The 18,364-nt window shown below is 42.1% G+C and overlaps 1 protein-coding gene across 1 annotated transcript in view; it reads right to left on the bottom strand.

The window, feature by feature from the left end:
- Positions 1-14,135: 14,135 nt before the first annotated feature.
- MAGI1 (membrane associated guanylate kinase, WW and PDZ domain containing 1) overlaps positions 14,136-18,364 on the bottom strand; it is a 275,228-nt gene continuing 270,999 nt past the window's right edge. The window contains exon 23 of the mRNA XM_011947179.1: positions 14,136-17,708. Coding sequence (XP_011802569.1) covers positions 16,954-17,708 — 755 coding nt within the window. The 3' untranslated portion in view covers positions 14,136-16,953. The remainder of the gene's footprint in view (positions 17,709-18,364) is intronic.

Raw genomic sequence — 18,364 nt, 5'->3', positions numbered from 1 at the left:
GCAGCTGAGCTTTAGGAAGGGGCTAGAAAGCAGCCAGGGACCAAGAGAGTACTTTCCTCCTCTCATCTCGGCCTCCTTTATTTCTCTCTGCAAACTAGCTTTAGCCCATGTAGTGATAACTATGTGATGGGAAATAGCTGTCTCATTGTTCCTAGGTTTTATTTTTCTCAGCTGGGATTGAGCTAAACTGTCTTAAGTCCTAACTCACTCTGTATCCCTGGGAGATCGGACTTTATTTGCCTGGCTTAGCAAATAAAGTCCACTCTGGTTCAATCATCTATAACCAGGGTCAGAGACTATAAACAAGGTTCCCAGGACCCCTCCTTTGTGGGTGAAGCAGGCACTTAAGGGGTTGTTGGGAGTCACATAAGTATACCTCAAAAGAGCTTATAATAGGAATTCTTTCCAGTTTTAAGAACAGCTTTCAATAAGAAGGAGGAAAAGAGAAGGTCACCCTTGTGATATCATCAAAAGTCATGTATTTAAACTTTCTTGATTCTGCATAGTCCTTCAGTTTTGTATGTTCTCCCACTCATCAGGCATGTTTGTGAGAATGATCTAACACACTGAGAAGATTACTAACAGTTTACCAGTGTCTTAGTTTGGGGGCCCCGAGCAGCAGGCTCTGAGTCAAGGATTCGAGGGCAAATTGCTTACTTGGGAGGTGAACCCAGTAAATGTCAATATGGAAAGAACAGAAGGAGTCGATGAATGGTGTTAACAAGCAAATCATCCCTGTGGGCAACTGCACTTAATCCTGCTGGGGAACTCTGAGAAACAGTGCGGATTATCCACCCAAGGTTTGTCGATCATGGGTTGAGGGCTGCTGGGCACTGCCAGCCTGCTGCCTGCATGAGGAGAGCTGGCTCCACCAGCCAGAGAAAGCTCACAGGCAGTGAAGCTCAGATCCTGGCCATTGGGTGGAGGTCTAGTCCGTATATTCTGAAATAGTTGCTGGTCATACCAACAAGGGGAGTGGGTGTAACAAAATAGGGAAGGCATACATAGGCACATAGGTGATGAGATCTTACCTGCTTAAAAAGGCCCACACGAGGAAGAGGCAAGTGTAGAAGCAGTGAGACCGACGAGAAAGCTATGTCATGAGTCCAGGCGCAAGATGCCGAAGTCTTGAAAGAGCATTAGTGGAGAGCAAGGAGCGAGCTGGTGGGCAGCTGCAAAGAGTTATAAGGAAGGAAGGGTTCACAGGAATTACTAATAGATCAGAAAGAGAAAAGGGTGACTCCAAGGTGGATTTGGTTTTGTTGGTTTTTATTTTGTCCTGTCTGGCCTTGAATGGGCAGAATTGTGTGAGGTAATCCGGGCCAATCAGAAACCAAGGTGCAGGAAAGGGCCAGGCCATGCTCTAGGACTGGAGGCCTGGATCTAGGGTGAGTTGGGGTTTGATTCTGCGAGGGACATTTTCTTGACTCCCCTATCCGATTCTAATATGCAGCAAAGTTTAGAACCACTGATCTAAGCAATGGAAATAGATGAAATCACCAAAGTGGAAATCACCAAAGTGGAAAAGAATCCCCAAGAGGGATTCCTGGGGAGCCATCAGTGCATAAAGTGGGCAAAGGGACCAAGAGGAAGAAGAAAGCATGCTGCCCTGTCTTTCAGCAATCAATGGCCATCGGAAGCTTTTATGGGGGAAGGGTGCCATGATTAGATAGGTTTTAAAAGGTTATTTTGGCCAATCATGAAAATTGGATTGTTAGAGGAAAGTGTAGAGGCAAAGGGATCCAGGTGCAAACTTAACATAATCCCGAAAGAATGAGATGGGAGAGGAGGGCAGACTTACAGCGATGACATTGGCATTGGCAAAGGAAGTGATAGGGAAAGATTTGCAAAGTATTTCAGGATTGCAGAGGGATGGTCAAAAGAGTGGGTGATTGATTGTATGCGAGGGTGAGAAAGAAATGGGTTAAAGGAGGCTCCGAGGTTCACCACTGGGTTGATAGGGAGGATGGTAAAGCTTTTCCCTGAGCTACCGGGCAGAGGCAGACAGGCAATTCCAAGAGAAGTCATTTTCTCTTTGGGAGGGCTGCCAGATACAATGCAGGAGGCCCAGCTGCATTTGAGTTTCAGATAAACAACAAATCATTTTTTAGGGTAAGTATGCCCCCATGAAATACTTGGGATATACTTATCTTAAAAGCATTTCACCTATTTCCATGTATTAGGTCAGTGTTCCTAAACTTTGCTGCAGATTAGAATCACCTGAGAGAGATTTTAAGCTTCCAGACTGCACCATGCAATACTTGGGACATACCCTCAAAAATGATTTGTTGTTTATCTGAAATTCAAATGTAACAGAGCCCTCTGTGTTTTTAATCACTAAATCTGACAACCCTACTCTTTGGATGTGCTGAGTTTAAGGTGTCCAGGGGACAGACTAAGCAGATGGAGATATAGGTCTTGTATTGAGGGAAGAGGTCCGGGCTAGAAGTGCACATGTTTGAGTCACATATAGAAGATTATTCAGCTGCTAGTTTGCACACCTGATTGCACTTTGAAATCACCAGGAAAGATATGGGGAAAAAACAAAAATACCGATGATCAGATATTTTCGGTTAGTCTATGGTGCAGTCTGGAAGTTTGAAAGCTCCCCCATGTGATTCTAATATGCAGCAAAGTTTAGAACCACTGATCTAAGCAATGGAAATAGATGAAATCACCAAAGTGGAAAAGAATGCCCAAGAGGGATTCCTGCGGAGCCATCAGTGCATAAAATGGGCATAGGGACCAGGAGAAAACAAAGGGAGAGTACCCATCACAGGGGGAGGAAGGAAACATCAAAGCCAAGGGGAGAGAATCCAGGAGGCAGTGGTCCCCTGTGTCCAGGGCTGCAGAAAGGAAAGAGAGGACATATTAGGACAGGTGGCCTTGGTGGCTGAGGGCCACCAGGGGGCGATGTGGAAGCCAAATTGCAGGAGGTGAGGCGTGTATGAGCGATGCACCAGCTAACTTGGTATTCATAAGCAAACCCTTTTACTCCTCTTTTTCCTTATCTAAAAAGCAGAGAAGATACCACCTTCCCTACTAGACTCCCAAGAGGATGAAAGTCAGATGAAAAACAAGGTGCTGTGAAATTTCTTCTAGCTTGAGGTTCCGGAAAGAATACAACGCCAACTTTAGAACAAGCACTCCCAGCATCATCACCTCCCAGCTCAGTGACCATGGTCTTGATAGCAGTCTCTTAACCTCAGTTGTCACAACTGTAAACAGGAGGTAATCTTACCCATCTTAATAGATGTTCTGAAGATTACATGGAGTCCCAGGACAGTGCCTGGCACATTGGAGGTGCTTTTTGGCTTTTTTTTTTTTTTGGGCAAACTGCAAAGGACTGTGCAAATACAAGATGATGATGACAATAACAATGGTGATGGTTATAAAGGAAGAAGGAGGCAAACCCTAGAGGAGTTAAAAGAGAGAAATCACACAGAAAATGAAGATTTCCTGGATGTAACTTGTGGTTTACTTGATAGAGTTTCAGCAGACTCTCATAATCATGCTTTCCTCTTGGCAAAAGGGCAGGGGCAGTAAGAAGGGAAAGAGGGGGAAGAGACAGAATGAATGAACAACTATGAGTGAGAGAATACACCATTTCTCTAATTTACCTGTTGGGGTTTCAGGAGTAATAACTTGAAGTCTTCCATCACTACCAAGGGATATTAATTTCCCTTGGGATGTTTTCCTCTTCATCTCACCATTTAAAGAAACTGAAAATAGCTATCACAAATGAGGTTTGTGTTTTTCCAGTGCTAATCATGACTACTTATTCCAATATCCTTCCTCCCACTGAACTGCTCAGGTATGTGAGAGGGGAGGCAGGATCAAAGCCACTACTCAGGGTTAAAAATTGCCTAATTTGCCTAATTATAATAGAACTCAGAGTGGACTTCCTACCTTCAAAGCACCTTACAAAAGTTAACTAGGTAATCATCATAACACCTTGTGAGGTGTGCATTATCATTAAATTCAAGGTGAAGCTTTAGTTGGTGGCTGAAATTTAAATAAGGCCACTTGATGGTGAGAAGTAACTGAAAATGTAAGCAAACATAGAATGGCTTTGGATTTCACAAACTGCTCTCCAAGAATCCTGTATGTTATGACTAAGAAATTGAAGACTGCCTCAGCAGCCATCGGAAACATAGAAAAGGAAATCGTTTACCGAGACACCTGGTGTTTCAAAGAAGCACTCGAATCAGCAATTTTGGAGGGATGCAGACTTACCTAAAATTACACCTTCCGCAAAATTAAGATGTCAACATTCTTTGAAATTATTCTCCCAATGGCAAGGCCCCAGCAAATCTATCACTTGGCTTAGAACAGAGTTTCTCAACCTGGGCACTGTTGACACTTGGGGCTTCATATGGTTTGGCTCTGTGAACCCACCCACATCTCACGTTGAATTGTACTAATCCCCATGTGTCAAGGGTGGGACCGGGTGGAGATAACTGAACCACGGGGATGGTTTTTCCCATGCTTTTCTTGTGAGGTCTGATGATTTTATAAGGGGCTTCCTCCTTTGCTCAGCTCTCATTCTTTCTCTCCTGCCACCCCGTGAGGAGGTGTCTTCCACCATGATCACAAGTTTCCTGAGGCCTCCCCAACCATGTGGAACTGTGAGTCAATTAAACTGCTTTTCTTTATAAATTACCCAGTCTCAGGTATTTCTTCATAGCAGCGTGAAAACAGACTAATACAGGGCTGGAGGATTCCTCATTGTGGGAGGCTTTCCTGTGCATTGTAGGGTGTTCAACAGCATCCCTGGCCTCTACCCACTGTATGCCAGTAGCCCACCAACCTCTTGCCCAAGTTGTGACAACGAAAATGTCTGCAGATATTGCTAACTGTATCCTGGGGGCAAAATTGCCCCTAAGAACCACTAGCTTAGACAAGACGTCAGAGTATTTCTCTCTAGTATTGCACATATCCAGAGAGCCCCTGTAGATTTATTTAAAAAAAAAAAAAAGTTTTTGTCTTCCCTGAGCCATTACTCTGATCCAAATGAACAAATATTTTCAGATTTTCCCACCTGAGCCATTACTCTCATCCAAAATAATTTCAGATTTTCCCATGACATAAGGGGACTTGGGTGAGCCAGCACAGACAGTCCTTTAAAGATGCACAAAATCGTGAATGCTGAATTTTGGTAACTGGATTTTACTCTACTCACCCAGACAACTCAGTCTGCATAGCGACTGGAAAGAGAGCTGGGGGTGTCTGCCTGGGGACCAGAGCTTTTTAAATCTTCCCAGGCTTCCCACGGGCAATGCTAATTTTCAAGGAAGGCTTGCATCCCACACAGGACATTTCTGGCCTTGCCTGCCTCCTCCAACTTTGCATCCTCAAATGCCAAATTCTCCCACTTTGTAGTTTAGCAGGCAGAGAAGCAGCTGAAAACCCTGTGGGCTATTGAGAATGCGTAATTGGATATCAGCCTCAAAAATAATCAATCTCTTCGCCCCCTCCCCGCATCCCTTCTCATCTCCATTTCCTCTCTCTTGCCTCCCCCTACCCTCAGAGGTAAAGGAAATCTTAATCACTTTTAGACCAAGGAAGCAAAATCATAGTATATTAAGCTTTCTAAGAAAAAATGTAAAGAAATTTATCCCATGGCAGACAAAGTTCAAAGTATTAAAGTATAGGAGATATATACTATCTGCTATATACTAAATTACCCCCCAAATTCATATGTTGCAACTGTAACCCCCAATGTGACTGTATTTGGAAATAGGGCCTTTAAAGGAGGCAGTTAAGGTTAAGTGAGGTCGTGTGGGTGAGGCCATAATATGATAAGACTGGTGTCTTTACAAGAAGAGGAAGAGACCCCAGAGGTATGCACAAAGAGAAAAGGCCACATGAGGACATAGTGAGAAACTGGCCATCTGCAAGTCGCAAGTGGGCCCTCACCAGAAACCAACCCTGCCAACACCTTGATCTTGGACTTCCAGCCTCCAGAATTGTGAGAAAATCCATTTCTGTTGTTGAAGCCACACATTTTGTAGTATTCTGATATGGAAGCCCTAGTGGCCCTCCATATCTGTGGATTCGACCAATTGTGGATCAAAAATGTTCAGTAGAAAAAAATTGTCTACTAAACAGGTACAGACCTTTTTGTCATTATTTCCTAAGTAATACAGTATAACTATTTACATAGCATTTATATTGTATTAGGTATTACAAGTAATTTAGAGATGATTTAAAGTAAATGGGAGGATGTAGGTTATATGCAAATACTGCACCATTTTGTATCAGGGACTTGAGCATCTTTAGATTTTAGCATCTGCAGAGGGTCCCAGAACCAGTCCCCCAGGGAGACCAAGGGATGATTGTACTAGTCAGCAGTTAAAAAAAAAAAAGGCATAGATTCAAAAGATGAATTAAGCGGGAGAAAACACCACTAAACAATAGGTACATTATTATACACTTGTATTTTAGAACCCCACAGACAAAAAACATACACACATACACATATGCTTTTGTGCATTAGCAGATATCCTGACATGTCTGGAAGGAGAGTCCCAATATGGCAACAGTGGTTAGCTCTGGGAAGAGACTGGAATTGAGGAAGAGAGTGGTTAAGAGTTTTTATCTCACACTATTTGGACTTTTTAAAAAACCAAACTAATGTAGTAAGCATTACTTGCATCGTAAAACAAAATATTAAGGGTTTTTTTGTTTTGTTTTTTCTTTTTTTTTTTTGTCTCAACTCCTCTTCTTAGTCTTCTCAAAGCCTGAATCATGTTCTTGGTGACACCCACATCTGGCCCCTGCTGAAAGTAGCATAAAATCGTAGAGAATATGGACTTCTTTCTGGTCTAAAGTCTATAAATGGACCAGACCATTTCCCACTGTTTCAGTGTAACCATCAATGACGTAGTGGGGGAGGGGCACGAAGAAAGAACAGTTTCCTCAAAATCCAAAGTAAAGCTCATTAATAGGAACAAAGATTGAGACATTTTAATTATCCAGGCATGTGCCTGTGGAATTTCTCATCCATTTTAATGGAATCCAGGAAGAGAGAGGGAATACATTTTTAATAAATAAATAAATAGTGAAACAAAACCAATCCAGACAAAATACACCAAAGTGATAAAAATAACCCCCATGAAATAGATTTCAAAAATAAAACTGAAATAGCTTGAGGGAAGAAAACATCATCAGCCAGACTCCTGGGGTGATTTCACAGGGCCTGTGACAGTGCACAATAATTTTGCCCATCTATCTACAGGAAATGGTTCCCCTGTTACAAGTTTCCAATAAGACCAGTTAAAAGAAAGCAACTGGAAACAAAGGCACTCCCAGCCCAAATGTGTTCTCTGGAACCCACTTGTTGGCTCTTGTAGGAAGAACAAATAAAATCTTTGCTTCTTTGTAAAAAGGAGACCAGCACATCATTTTCCTTTCACATAGTTTGTGGTAATTCTAAGCGGTTTTAGGATGATCCAGATGTCGAATGTGGGTTGTTCTCACTGCTTTTTATTTTAGCAACGGGGAGGGTCACTTGGTCCCCTCTAAATAGCTTTTTTGGTCTCTCCTTTCTCCCTCTGTGGGAATAGGCAGTCTTTCTCCCTAAGGTTCACAGACACATTTCAGTTCTTGCTTCTATTTCTCCCCTGTGGCTATGGTAGATCTTTAGTCTCATGGGCCTTCCCTCCACTCCCGGAATAAAACACACACCCTTAGCCATGAGGCCTTTGCCCAGGTCTTGCTTTCTCCTTGGAGAGAGCTCTTCCTTTTTGCCTCCTTTTTTTCTTCTATCCAGATTAAGTACTCCAATTATAGACACTCAAGGGCACCACATACACTCCATAGCTCTTACCACAATTTAACTCAATTATCCAATGTCTGTCTTTCCTGGCAGACTCTGAATTTCAGGAAGGCTGCAGTTTTATTGACACTGAGTGCCCAGCATCAAGCCTGGAAAATAATACTCAGTACATATTTGTTAACAAACTGCTTTGACCTGATTTATATTTTTAGAAGACAATGGAGTGAGTTAAGGTCATCTAAGGTATAATTTCCAAGGGATAAGTGGAAAATCTGCCTCATAAAATTCCTCCTGGAAGGGGTGGCTATAGGGAGGACTGTCAAATAGATGGGTTGGAGAGACAGATGACATTTTCACTAGCCTTGACACATTCCGCAGCCAATAAAAAAGGGATGCTATCTAGTTCTAGATTTCATGACTATTTCAAATGTACTCCTGATTTCTCCTTTGGTCCCAAATTAGGGCTGGTTATATCAATGGTACCTTCTGGGTCACTGGACTGGACCAATGTTAGAGTTGCTTACATTAACACTAGAGCTTCTAGGTAAATGATACTTTTTGTCGGTAGCATTTTCCCAAGAATATTTTTCCCCTAAATGTTAAGGTTTGTATGTTATTTTGGTCATAGGAATGTCACATTCCACTTGTTCACTCATAACACAATTATTTCTCAGCCCCAAAGTTGCCTGCTAAAATTAGTTGTGGGTAGAGATGGGGGCAGAGACATCATACATACTTTGGAAACTAAGAACTTACTAGAAATAATTTTCCTTCTTCATGACTGCTGATTGTTAACTATTCAATATTCTCTTGTTAAGTTTTAACATACCACACGTTCTATTTAAATAAGAACGTAAAATATTTCTCAAAAAAATTTAAGTGAAAAAATACTATAGCTTAATCTTGGTTAAATGATGGTGTTTCTGACCTGTTCTTGAGAACATCTATCTTTATTAGTGAATAAATTCAGTGGTGACAGGAATGTAAAACAGAATTCACAATTGATATATACATGTCCATTATGTTTATATTTGGCTAATAACTTTATGCAAGTAGGAAAGTTTTTTAGTTTACTTTGGGAAAATAATCTCACACCATCTTTTCTTTGAGCTGCTTCATCACTGCAACCTTAAAAAGGCAAGCATAGACACCTTGTGAAGAAAAGAGAAAGCAATGCAGATGCATTCAATCCCCCTCAGGCTATGGGGTTAAAGCTGATGGACAAGGGCATGGCTGTCTATTAAAATCACCTGGGGCCTTTTATAAACCCTGGCTACACCCAGACCAACCACATCAGAATCTCTGGAAGTGGGCCCAGGCATCAGCGCTTTTCAAGCTCCCCAGGTGATTCCAATGTGCACCCAGGGTACGAACCATTGGTTTAGCGACTCTGCTGAGCCTGGTAACTCTCATCTGATGGGAAAAGGTCCCACAGACTGCAAACACTTTGCTAAAAACAGCTGCTGCCAATAAAAGAATGCAAATTCTCAGTAACATCGGTGTCACCAGAAACAAAGAAGGATTAGGAGTCACAGTTTATCCCTTCAAAACTATTTAAACAAACCACATAACAGTACTAGGTTTTAAAGTATAAAGTTGTTCACTGCAGCGTGTTTTTATAATAACAACTGCATGTCCATAGGGGATTGGTTAAGTAAACTGTGGTCAACTTTAGAATATGTAGCTATTTAGAGACAGCACAATACTTTTGTTTACTGAGTATACAAACTATGTACTGGGCGCTACTCCAGGACCTTGGAATTCATCAGATTCAGAACAAAGATTCTTGCCCTCGTGAAACTTAATGAAGAAACTTATTCTAGAAAAGGCCCACTACATAACTGGCAAGACTTGGTGCAAATTGAAAATGTGGGGGGTCCTTATTCAAAAATTACTGAAAATTCAAGACCACTGAGAGCAGAGCATTAAATCAAGCAAAGGGCCCATCTAAGTGCAAGGCCCTGTGTGACTGCACAGGTTGCATGTCCACAAAGCTGGTCCTGATTATAGAGGAGACAGGTGATAAACAACAGAGACCTTGGGAGGCTGAGGGGGCAGATCACATAAGGTCGGGAGTTTGAGACCAGCCTGACCAACATGGAGAAACCCCGACTCTACTACAAATACAAAATTAGCCGGGTGTGGTGGCGCATGCCTGTAATCCCAGCTACTCAGGAGGCTGAGGCAGGAAAATCGCTTGAACCTGGGAGGCGGAGGTTGCGGTGAGCTGAGATCGTGCCACTGCACTCCAGCCTGGGCAACAAGAGTGAAACTCCACCTCAAAAAAAAAAAAAAAAAAGACCATGAGTAATCACGCAGATTACACAGCATGTTAGAAGGTGTTGAGTGCCGCAGTGGGGAAAAGAGTAGAACACGGGAACCAACTTGCAATTTTAAATAGGGTAATCAGGGTAGGATGCATGTGAAGAATGACAATTGAGCAAGGATTTGAAAAAAGAGAGGGAGTCAGCCATGGATATCTGGGGAAAGAGCAGTCCCAGGCAGTGGACCAGCTAGAGCAAAGCCCCTAAGGCTTGGAGTATGCCAGAGAGGAAAAGAGGTCCCCCATCCCAGAGGACCTCAGAGCCTACTCTAAGGACTTTGACCTTTCACTTGACATTTTAAAAGAGGAGCTCTGCCTGCTACAGGGAGAGAAATCTGTAGGTGGCATAGGGAAAAGGCAGAGAACCGTGAGGAAGCTAATCCAAGAGTAGGGGAGAGAGAAGGACAGAAAATGGGAATGAGTGAGGTATAAGAGGCTTTATTTTAATGTGTGTGTGTATATCTATATATACATACATACTCCTAACTTGAAGAAATACCCACAATATGTAAGATAAAGGAACAGTTCATAACATAGTAAGGGCTAATGGCCCATTTTTCCATAAAAACTATATATACATACACATACCCATACAGTTATATATATATATATGCACACACACACACACACACACACACACACGTAGAAAAAGACTAGAAATGGCACAAATCAAGCTGCTAATAACAGTTATTTCTGTGGATTGGGATTGACAGGTGTAGGGAAGAATGTCACTTTTTATACTTTCCTGAAATGCTTGAATCTTTTATTGTAAATATGCATTCGTATTGTAAATATGCGTTTGTTTTGTAAATAAAAACACTGCTTTTAAAAATGGGGTATCGCAGGAGTGAGTGGTTCCTTTCTTCACACTCAAAAGTGGGGCATGGCTAGCAAAGAATGGATAATACATAGACAGGCTTCTGTAACTTGAGAAAGATGTGGTCAACTTCAAAAAAAAAATGAAAATAAGATTAGGTTTGAAACAAGGATCTGGAAAAAAAAAAAAAAGGCTAGTGAGGTGGGAATTTGTAAACCTGTGGAAAACCCAGTAGAATAGTAAATGATGACCTTATCTAACAGAAGAAATTGGGTACAAAGTATTCTGCATGTATTAATTAAGGTATAGGGAAGAGAAGCTGAAGGATTTAGGTTGGAAATAAAATGAACACTTTTAGTAAGAGGAAGGTAAACATGGGCTTGGGAACGTCTGAACTATGAGAATTGCATGGTACAGGAGAGTTTTCATGGTAAGAGTTGCTGCCCTGGACAGCCCCGGTGCCTAACTGGATTCTTTCCACCTCTCTCCAAGTCTGCTCTCCCATGGTGCTGTGAGGCATCTTTCTCAAACTTAAACCTGAGCTGGTCACCACTCCCTCCCTGAACACACACACAGCTCACCAGAGGCCCTGTTAGAACTCTTCAATGGTCTTCTGTTATTCTGAAGTCTAAAATCCGGAACAAGGCCAGCCTGGCACAACCCTTATTCCCTTCACCATGCAACCTTTCCCTTCTAGGCCACAGTCCCTCGCACTGGGACCTTTTTGTTCAGCCTGCACTTTGTTCTTTCTTTCACTGATTAGTTTCCTCTTCCTTCTGGCCTCAGTTGAATTATAACCTCTTCAATCTGGCTAAATCGCCTACTAGTTGCTATCAGAGGACCCTGTGCTTCTGCTTGGTATGCAGTTTACAAGCATTTGTCTTCTCCCCACCAACTACGAGCTCTTGAGACGAGCAACCAGACATTTCTAGCCCCCACCATGTACCTGGCACAGAGCTGATTGTCAATAAATATGTTGAGAAAATGAGAAATAGAGTTGCAAGCCTTGCCTATTACATATGTAGGAATGAGCAGCTTTTCTGAGCTATTTTCCCTTCAATTCTACAATCTTATGAGACCAAAGAGAATTTAGGATAAATATAAAGTACAGTACTTAATGGAGTGGTGTTTAGAGCTCTCAGCTGTGAAGACCATGCCTTTATTCCCTCCAGGGACAAGACAATAAAGACTTTTCAGTTAGGTGGAAAGGTGATGCAGTCAAGGGTAGCAGTTGCGTGCAATACTTGAGTATTTACTGTATAATTCAACAGTTATCACTACTTTGCTTAAATACATGTACTTGCAAAGAGATCTTGTGCTTTGGATCCATTGGACACCTAATATCTACACTAATAGAAGTAAAGCCACACTCCTCTTGTCCCTGACAATAACAATGACCACAATGCATAAAAACATCACTTGGGGGTGGGTGGAAGTAGTCAAAAAGTTTTCACAGAAGATCTACTCCTGCAAAAAACACCCCAAATAATTATGTTGGAGAGGGCATTTCCCTTCACATAAGCTTCTAATGATGTCTATTGCTAAAGTACTTGGATCTTACTGTGCTAAATATCCACGATGCTGATGGTGTTGCCTCATAGGACAAATCACCTGGAGGAACTTGAAAGGGCTTTTCCTTTTACGATTAATGCAGGCCACCACAGGTGGTTTCGGACTGCCCACCAGCTGGAAAAATCCTGAGGGCATAATTGGGTCTCTGCACATTTGGTGTGGCTATTTATGGCAGGCCAAGAACTTGCATGATATAAGGGCTTTACAAACAGCTTCAACTGTTGGTTAAGCCAGGGACCACTCTGAGATGCCATCTTTAATAAAGGAGATACTAGGGAAGTGAGCAGAGTTCATAATTACCATCTTGGTGACAAAACAAAATATAGCAAAGGAGACGGATTGGAGGAAGGCCTACTATTCAACAAAATGCTTTTCGAATGCCCAGGAGCTTAGGTTCTGGAGGAAAACCCCAAACACTAAGTCATAGAAAGGAACAACCCAAAAACTGTGTGAAGGAAACTGCAAAGTTATTCAAAACTACCTGATTCACCCACATGCATGTTAGGTCACTTGAGGATGGTTAACTTTTGTATCTAGTGTGACTTGGGAGTATCTCTAATTCCACACACATATCTACCTCCTGAAGTTGGACTTAGAGATGACTTTGTCTCAGTTTTCACAGCACGGCATTTTGGTTTCATATTCCTCAGCAATGGTAAGTGTAGTATATTGTTGAACAGTATGTACCATACTATTTATAATTAAAAGGCCTTCCTCCCCATTTTAATAGAGGGAGAAAAAATTTTTTTTTTTTATGGGTACAGTGGTTCATGCCTGTAATTCCAGCACTTTGGGAGGCTGAGTTGGGCAGATTGCTTGAGCCCAGGTGTTTGTGACCAGCCTGGGCAAAAGGGCAAAACCCCATCTCTACAAAAATACCAAAAATCATTTGGGCATGGTGGCACGCCCCTCTAGTTCCAGTTACTCGGGAGGTTGAGCAGGGAGGATCACTTGAACCTGGGAGGTTGAGGCTGCAGTGAGCTGCGATCATGCCACTGCACTCCAGCCTGGGCAACAGAGTGAGACCCTGTCTCAAAAAAAAAAATTTTTTTTTCTTTGAAAAATAAGCCAGGACGAGAAAAGGAGTACTCATTGACATGCAGAAATCTTCCTCAAAAAAAAAAAAAAAAAAAAATTTTTTTTTTTTGTCATTTACTGAGGACTCTAATGATTGCCAAAGATGTGCATCTATTCTTAGCTCTGTGAAGTATGTCCCTTTATAGATGAGGAAATGGAGTCTTCAGAGGAGGTTAAGGAATGTGCCCAACAATCACACCAGAAGTGATGAAGCTCTTAGCTTGGCAGGGTTTGTTTTATCACCAGGGTTCTATGCTATACTGTGCTGTGCTGTTTAAACTTTCAAGCACATACAGCATAGCTGAGGATTTTATTAACTGCACATTCTGACTGGAGTAGGGCTGAGAATCTGCATTTCTAACAAGCTCCTCAGTGATGATGAGGCAGCTGGTCCACAGACCACACTTCGAGTAGCAAGGCACTATGCTATTGCAACGGCGTAGGTCTTGCTCTTTCAACAGAATGGCATTTCATCAAGTTGGAGTCAGGGGCCCTCAACTGATTACTTGACCCTGATACATTTGAGACAACATAGAGACAAGGAAGATATCAATCCAGAAGCAATAGTGATTGTGGAATGCATACATTTCCATGTATTTTTACAGTAAAAATGCATTAAAAAATCTTTCACAAAAGAAACTTAAAAAATACAATTAGGGTGTTGAGTCCTCCCCCCCCCAACATTCTTTCAGGCATCAACTGTGTAATGGAGGGAGACAAATTCCTAAATCATTTGATTTCATCATACAAAATACTCATCCATCATCTCTCATCAAGACATTTACATTAAGTGAGGGAGGGCAGGATTAAGGAAAGTAGGCTCACAAGAATCAGTTTCCAATTTAAGGTTACAGTAGTTCAAAGAAAACTATGTCTTTCTGCTTAATGCATAGTCCCTGTACAGTACAATATTTCCAAACAAATCTGATGTGTGGAATTCAGGTGAAACTGCCACACCAAAAAGTCCACGGATTGAGACAAGCCCAGGTGGGTAGCACATAGATTTTAAAATGTCAAAAATCATCTTACAACAAGAAGGACATCAAGATGTTAACTTCAGGATATATTCCCAAAATCCACCTTGATTTCATTTACTTAAAACTCTGGACCACAATTGAGAGCATCAGTCATTTAACATCACAGATTTTGTTAGAACTAGTGAGAAGAATCCTAGCAGTGGAGCCTTGGGAATAAGATCTCCAAGTTGGCTCTTAGGAACTTGATGAAAAAGAACATCATTATTCAGTTGTACTCTTCCTCAGCCTTACTACAGCTCAATGTATGCTTTGTATGGAAAACTTTAATAATAAAAATAGCATTCACAGACTTTTCCCTCCTTTTTAGCTACAGAATGTATATTGTGTCTGTTCCAGGAAAGGAACTTGTTTTATAAATGTCCACACAACTATAGCTACTCATTCTAATGTTATGTATAAACCCATAAGTCAAATAAAGCTATGAACAATGTAATATTTATATATGCATAGTGTTTTATAAAAAGATTGGCCCACATACTGCTTTTCATCAATACAGAAAGAGCATTAAGTCCATAGCACACTGCAAGAAATAAATGAGTGAAGAACAGAGAATGCAAACAAGTGCTTAATAATTCACAAGCAGGCTCACCATGGAGGAAATGATGATATTCAAACCAACTAAAGCTCTAGAGAATTACTTATATAGTCTCCCATTTTAAAACAACTTTACATACCTGATTTAGTTTACATTAAAATATATCCCCATGAATCAATTTGTTCCATATTCAGAAATATAAACACATATCACATTCCTCACAGCTAAATTTTGTCATAAATTCTCTTTTATACAAGAAAAAAAGGCAACAGCTGTTTTCTTTTTTTTCCCAACAGGCTCTATTAATTACAATTTTTAGCTCTGTACACGCAATGATTGGCTGGTTTTCTTTTTTTTTTTTCTTTTTCCTTTTTTTTTTTTTTCTTACAGTACCATGGGAACAACAGTGATTGACTTGCAAAGCTTTCTGTCTGTATGGAAAATGCAAAACAGTACTACGGAAATACACAATGCACTGTAAGCAGCGGTTTGCTGTAGTGGTCCAACAGGTACAAGCAAACATTTTGGCTCAGCTAGGCAGTAATCCACTTAAACCACATCCCGGGGCTACGGCCGACCCAACCACAGCTCCTGTGGGGTCAAAAAGAATGGGTCTGTTTAAAAATAAAAATTGTTATGTTTTGTGCTGCTGTCCAAAGGACTCAAAGGACAGAGTCATGAGGCAGAAGTTTCCCAACCTGATCTAGAACCACTGGGACCACTTCCTTTCTCTTCTACCAACCTAGAGACTTGGACTATGGTTTCAAAGTGAAATTGGCATTTCTACGAATACCCACAGCCCTCACTTCTTTAAATATCAACAGAGAGGTTCCTTCCACCAAGGCTCATTCCCTCCTCCCCAATTTGGCCAAGGGCAACTATGGGCTTATACTAAAAGTGGGAGGGGCATGCTTTCCAAATTGGGGATCTTATGTCTTCCTCACACCAGGTCCATCTACTATTCAGCCTCCGATCAGACAAGACAACATGAAAGATGCTTGTTGTCTGTTCCTTGTAGTAATTGAGCAAAGCTGTGATGGCATTGCCTTCAATGAGATTTAATTAGATGCTGGAGATGCTCACGAACCTGACTGTGCTTGGGTTGTATTTGGGTAAAGATGGCCGACATTTTTGTCTCTGTGCCTTCCTGGGCCAGGGAGAGTACAAACTGTTTTCTGAACCAACTATAACTCACAATATAAAACGTCTTTGTGCTACGCAGTTTAGCTATAAATATCCTTCATTTGCAGTAGTAGTCTTGTCATACAGTTTGCTTACTTTTAGGATCGGCAAACCTAATCCATCCCAAAGGGTCCTCAGCTTTTACAAATAAAACTTTGCCTTTTTGTTCTTTGCTTTTAAGAAAAACTGCCGACTACAGTATAGCACTATATCACTACATAACAGTCTATATCAAATTAATTAAACTTAATAAATTCCCTTACTTAGAGAAAATGATCAACAGCCCCATTTAACCAGGAGAGAAAAAGATTGCTCAAAAACGGGAACAATTCTTGACGATTCTACAGGTTACGTAGAAACAAAATTTATATCCCTTTGGGCCAGCATTTGGCAAATAATTTCCAAAAAAGTATGCATTTAAAAATACTTCCTTTAATATGATACATCAGGCACAATACTTTTCATATATATTTTTTCTTATAAGATTTCAAATGCATAAAATGTTTGTTGTTATTCATAGGATCATCAGGTGTCAGATGCTTCATTAGGTAAGAAACTAAATAATTTCACGTTTGTGACTTTCCTCTTAGAACCTTTGACACGGTAAAGGTTGGAATGTGACTCAGCGTCTCAGATACTGAGGTCGGTGCTACATTCTTTATAAGCTCGCCTTCTCTGCTCCGTGGGATGTCTGGAACTTCTGCCGGCATCCTGTTTCAGATTTCCCTCTTCCCTTTCTCGGTGGCTGGCTCTGTCCTCTCTGTTCCTTTTGTCCAGGGACCGCTCTCTCCTGCGCTCGGGGGAGCGCGCGCGTCTCCGGTCGGTGGACTTGGCCCTGCGCTCGGGCGAGCCCCCTCTCCTGCGCTCGGGGGACCTCCTCTGCTCCAGGAGTCTCTCCAGAGACCGTCTCCGCCGGCTGGGGGAGCCGTCTCTCCTGCGGGTGGGTGACCGCTCTCGCCTCCGCTCCGGAGAGACGTCTCGTCTCTTCTCGTGCTTCTCCCTCCTCTCCAAAGTGTTGTCGGCGCTGCGGGTGCCCTCCCTCCGCTTCTCTGGGGACCGCCTCTTGGGGCCGTTGGCGGCTGCCGCGCGCTCGGCCTGCGCGTCCTTCCGTCCCTCTGGCGCCCGGTCCTTGGGTCGGCATGCCCCGCTGTCGGGTTTCCTCGAAGTCCCATTCCAGGTGTGGTGTTCATTGGGTTGTCTGCTATACTCTCTGCTGCCTTTTGGATCCCTTGCGTGTGCCCGCTTTTCCCCATGTGGTGATGATTTGTGAAGATCGGGTGGGTAACTGGACTCCAATGACGGATGCTGCCGGCGGTCGGGCCCGGCCCTCACTTCCGGAACACCTTGTGGACCGGCTGGGGGGCCGTGGCGGTCGCTGCTGGGGTCTGCCAGGAAAATAAACGAGAACAACAGTTGGGTACGAGGGTCCCTCGGCTCCTGTCCCCGCTCCCACCCACACTCGAGACCTCATTAGTCACAACAAGCAAACAACTGTTAAAGCAGTCAGACTCAAAGCCAACTGAATCTTGTTAATTTAAGGATAACTGCACGTAGTTAGGGTTAAAAACCAGTACTTGTGGCTTTCAACGTCTAGCTGACTGAATGTTCTCCATACCCGAGACATAGATCATTAAAGAACTGACAAAAATCAGTCATGATTTGAGTCTTTAAAGGCACAATCCAAATAGTCTGTCTAGAGGCATCAAAATTTCCTCTGTAGCTATCCCTTGTTCTTCCTTTCCCACCTCCCAACCCTTCTCCCCTGTGCCCACCCCTTTCCCACCCCCAAGAAAATATTCTTTGCTTTAAAGAATACTTGTTTTGATTTACTTAAAAATAATTTAGGGTATTGATCTGAAGGGGCACCTGGGAAGCTTTCTGGAGTAGGGCAGGAATCATCTACATCTTATCTGGGTGGTGATTAAATGGGTGCATACAGAAGTGAAAAAATCTACTGCACTATATATTTAGGATTTATGCATTTTACCATACGCAAAAGTATACTTCTATTTAAAAAAAAAATCCAGGCTACCTAGCAGGC

This window comes from Colobus angolensis, unplaced genomic scaffold (assembly GCF_000951035.1).
Source record: "Colobus angolensis palliatus isolate OR3802 unplaced genomic scaffold, Cang.pa_1.0 Scaffold26, whole genome shotgun sequence".
Lineage (NCBI taxonomy): Eukaryota > Metazoa > Chordata > Mammalia > Primates > Cercopithecidae > Colobus > Colobus angolensis.
This window is presented reverse-complemented; position numbering and strand designations above follow the sequence as displayed.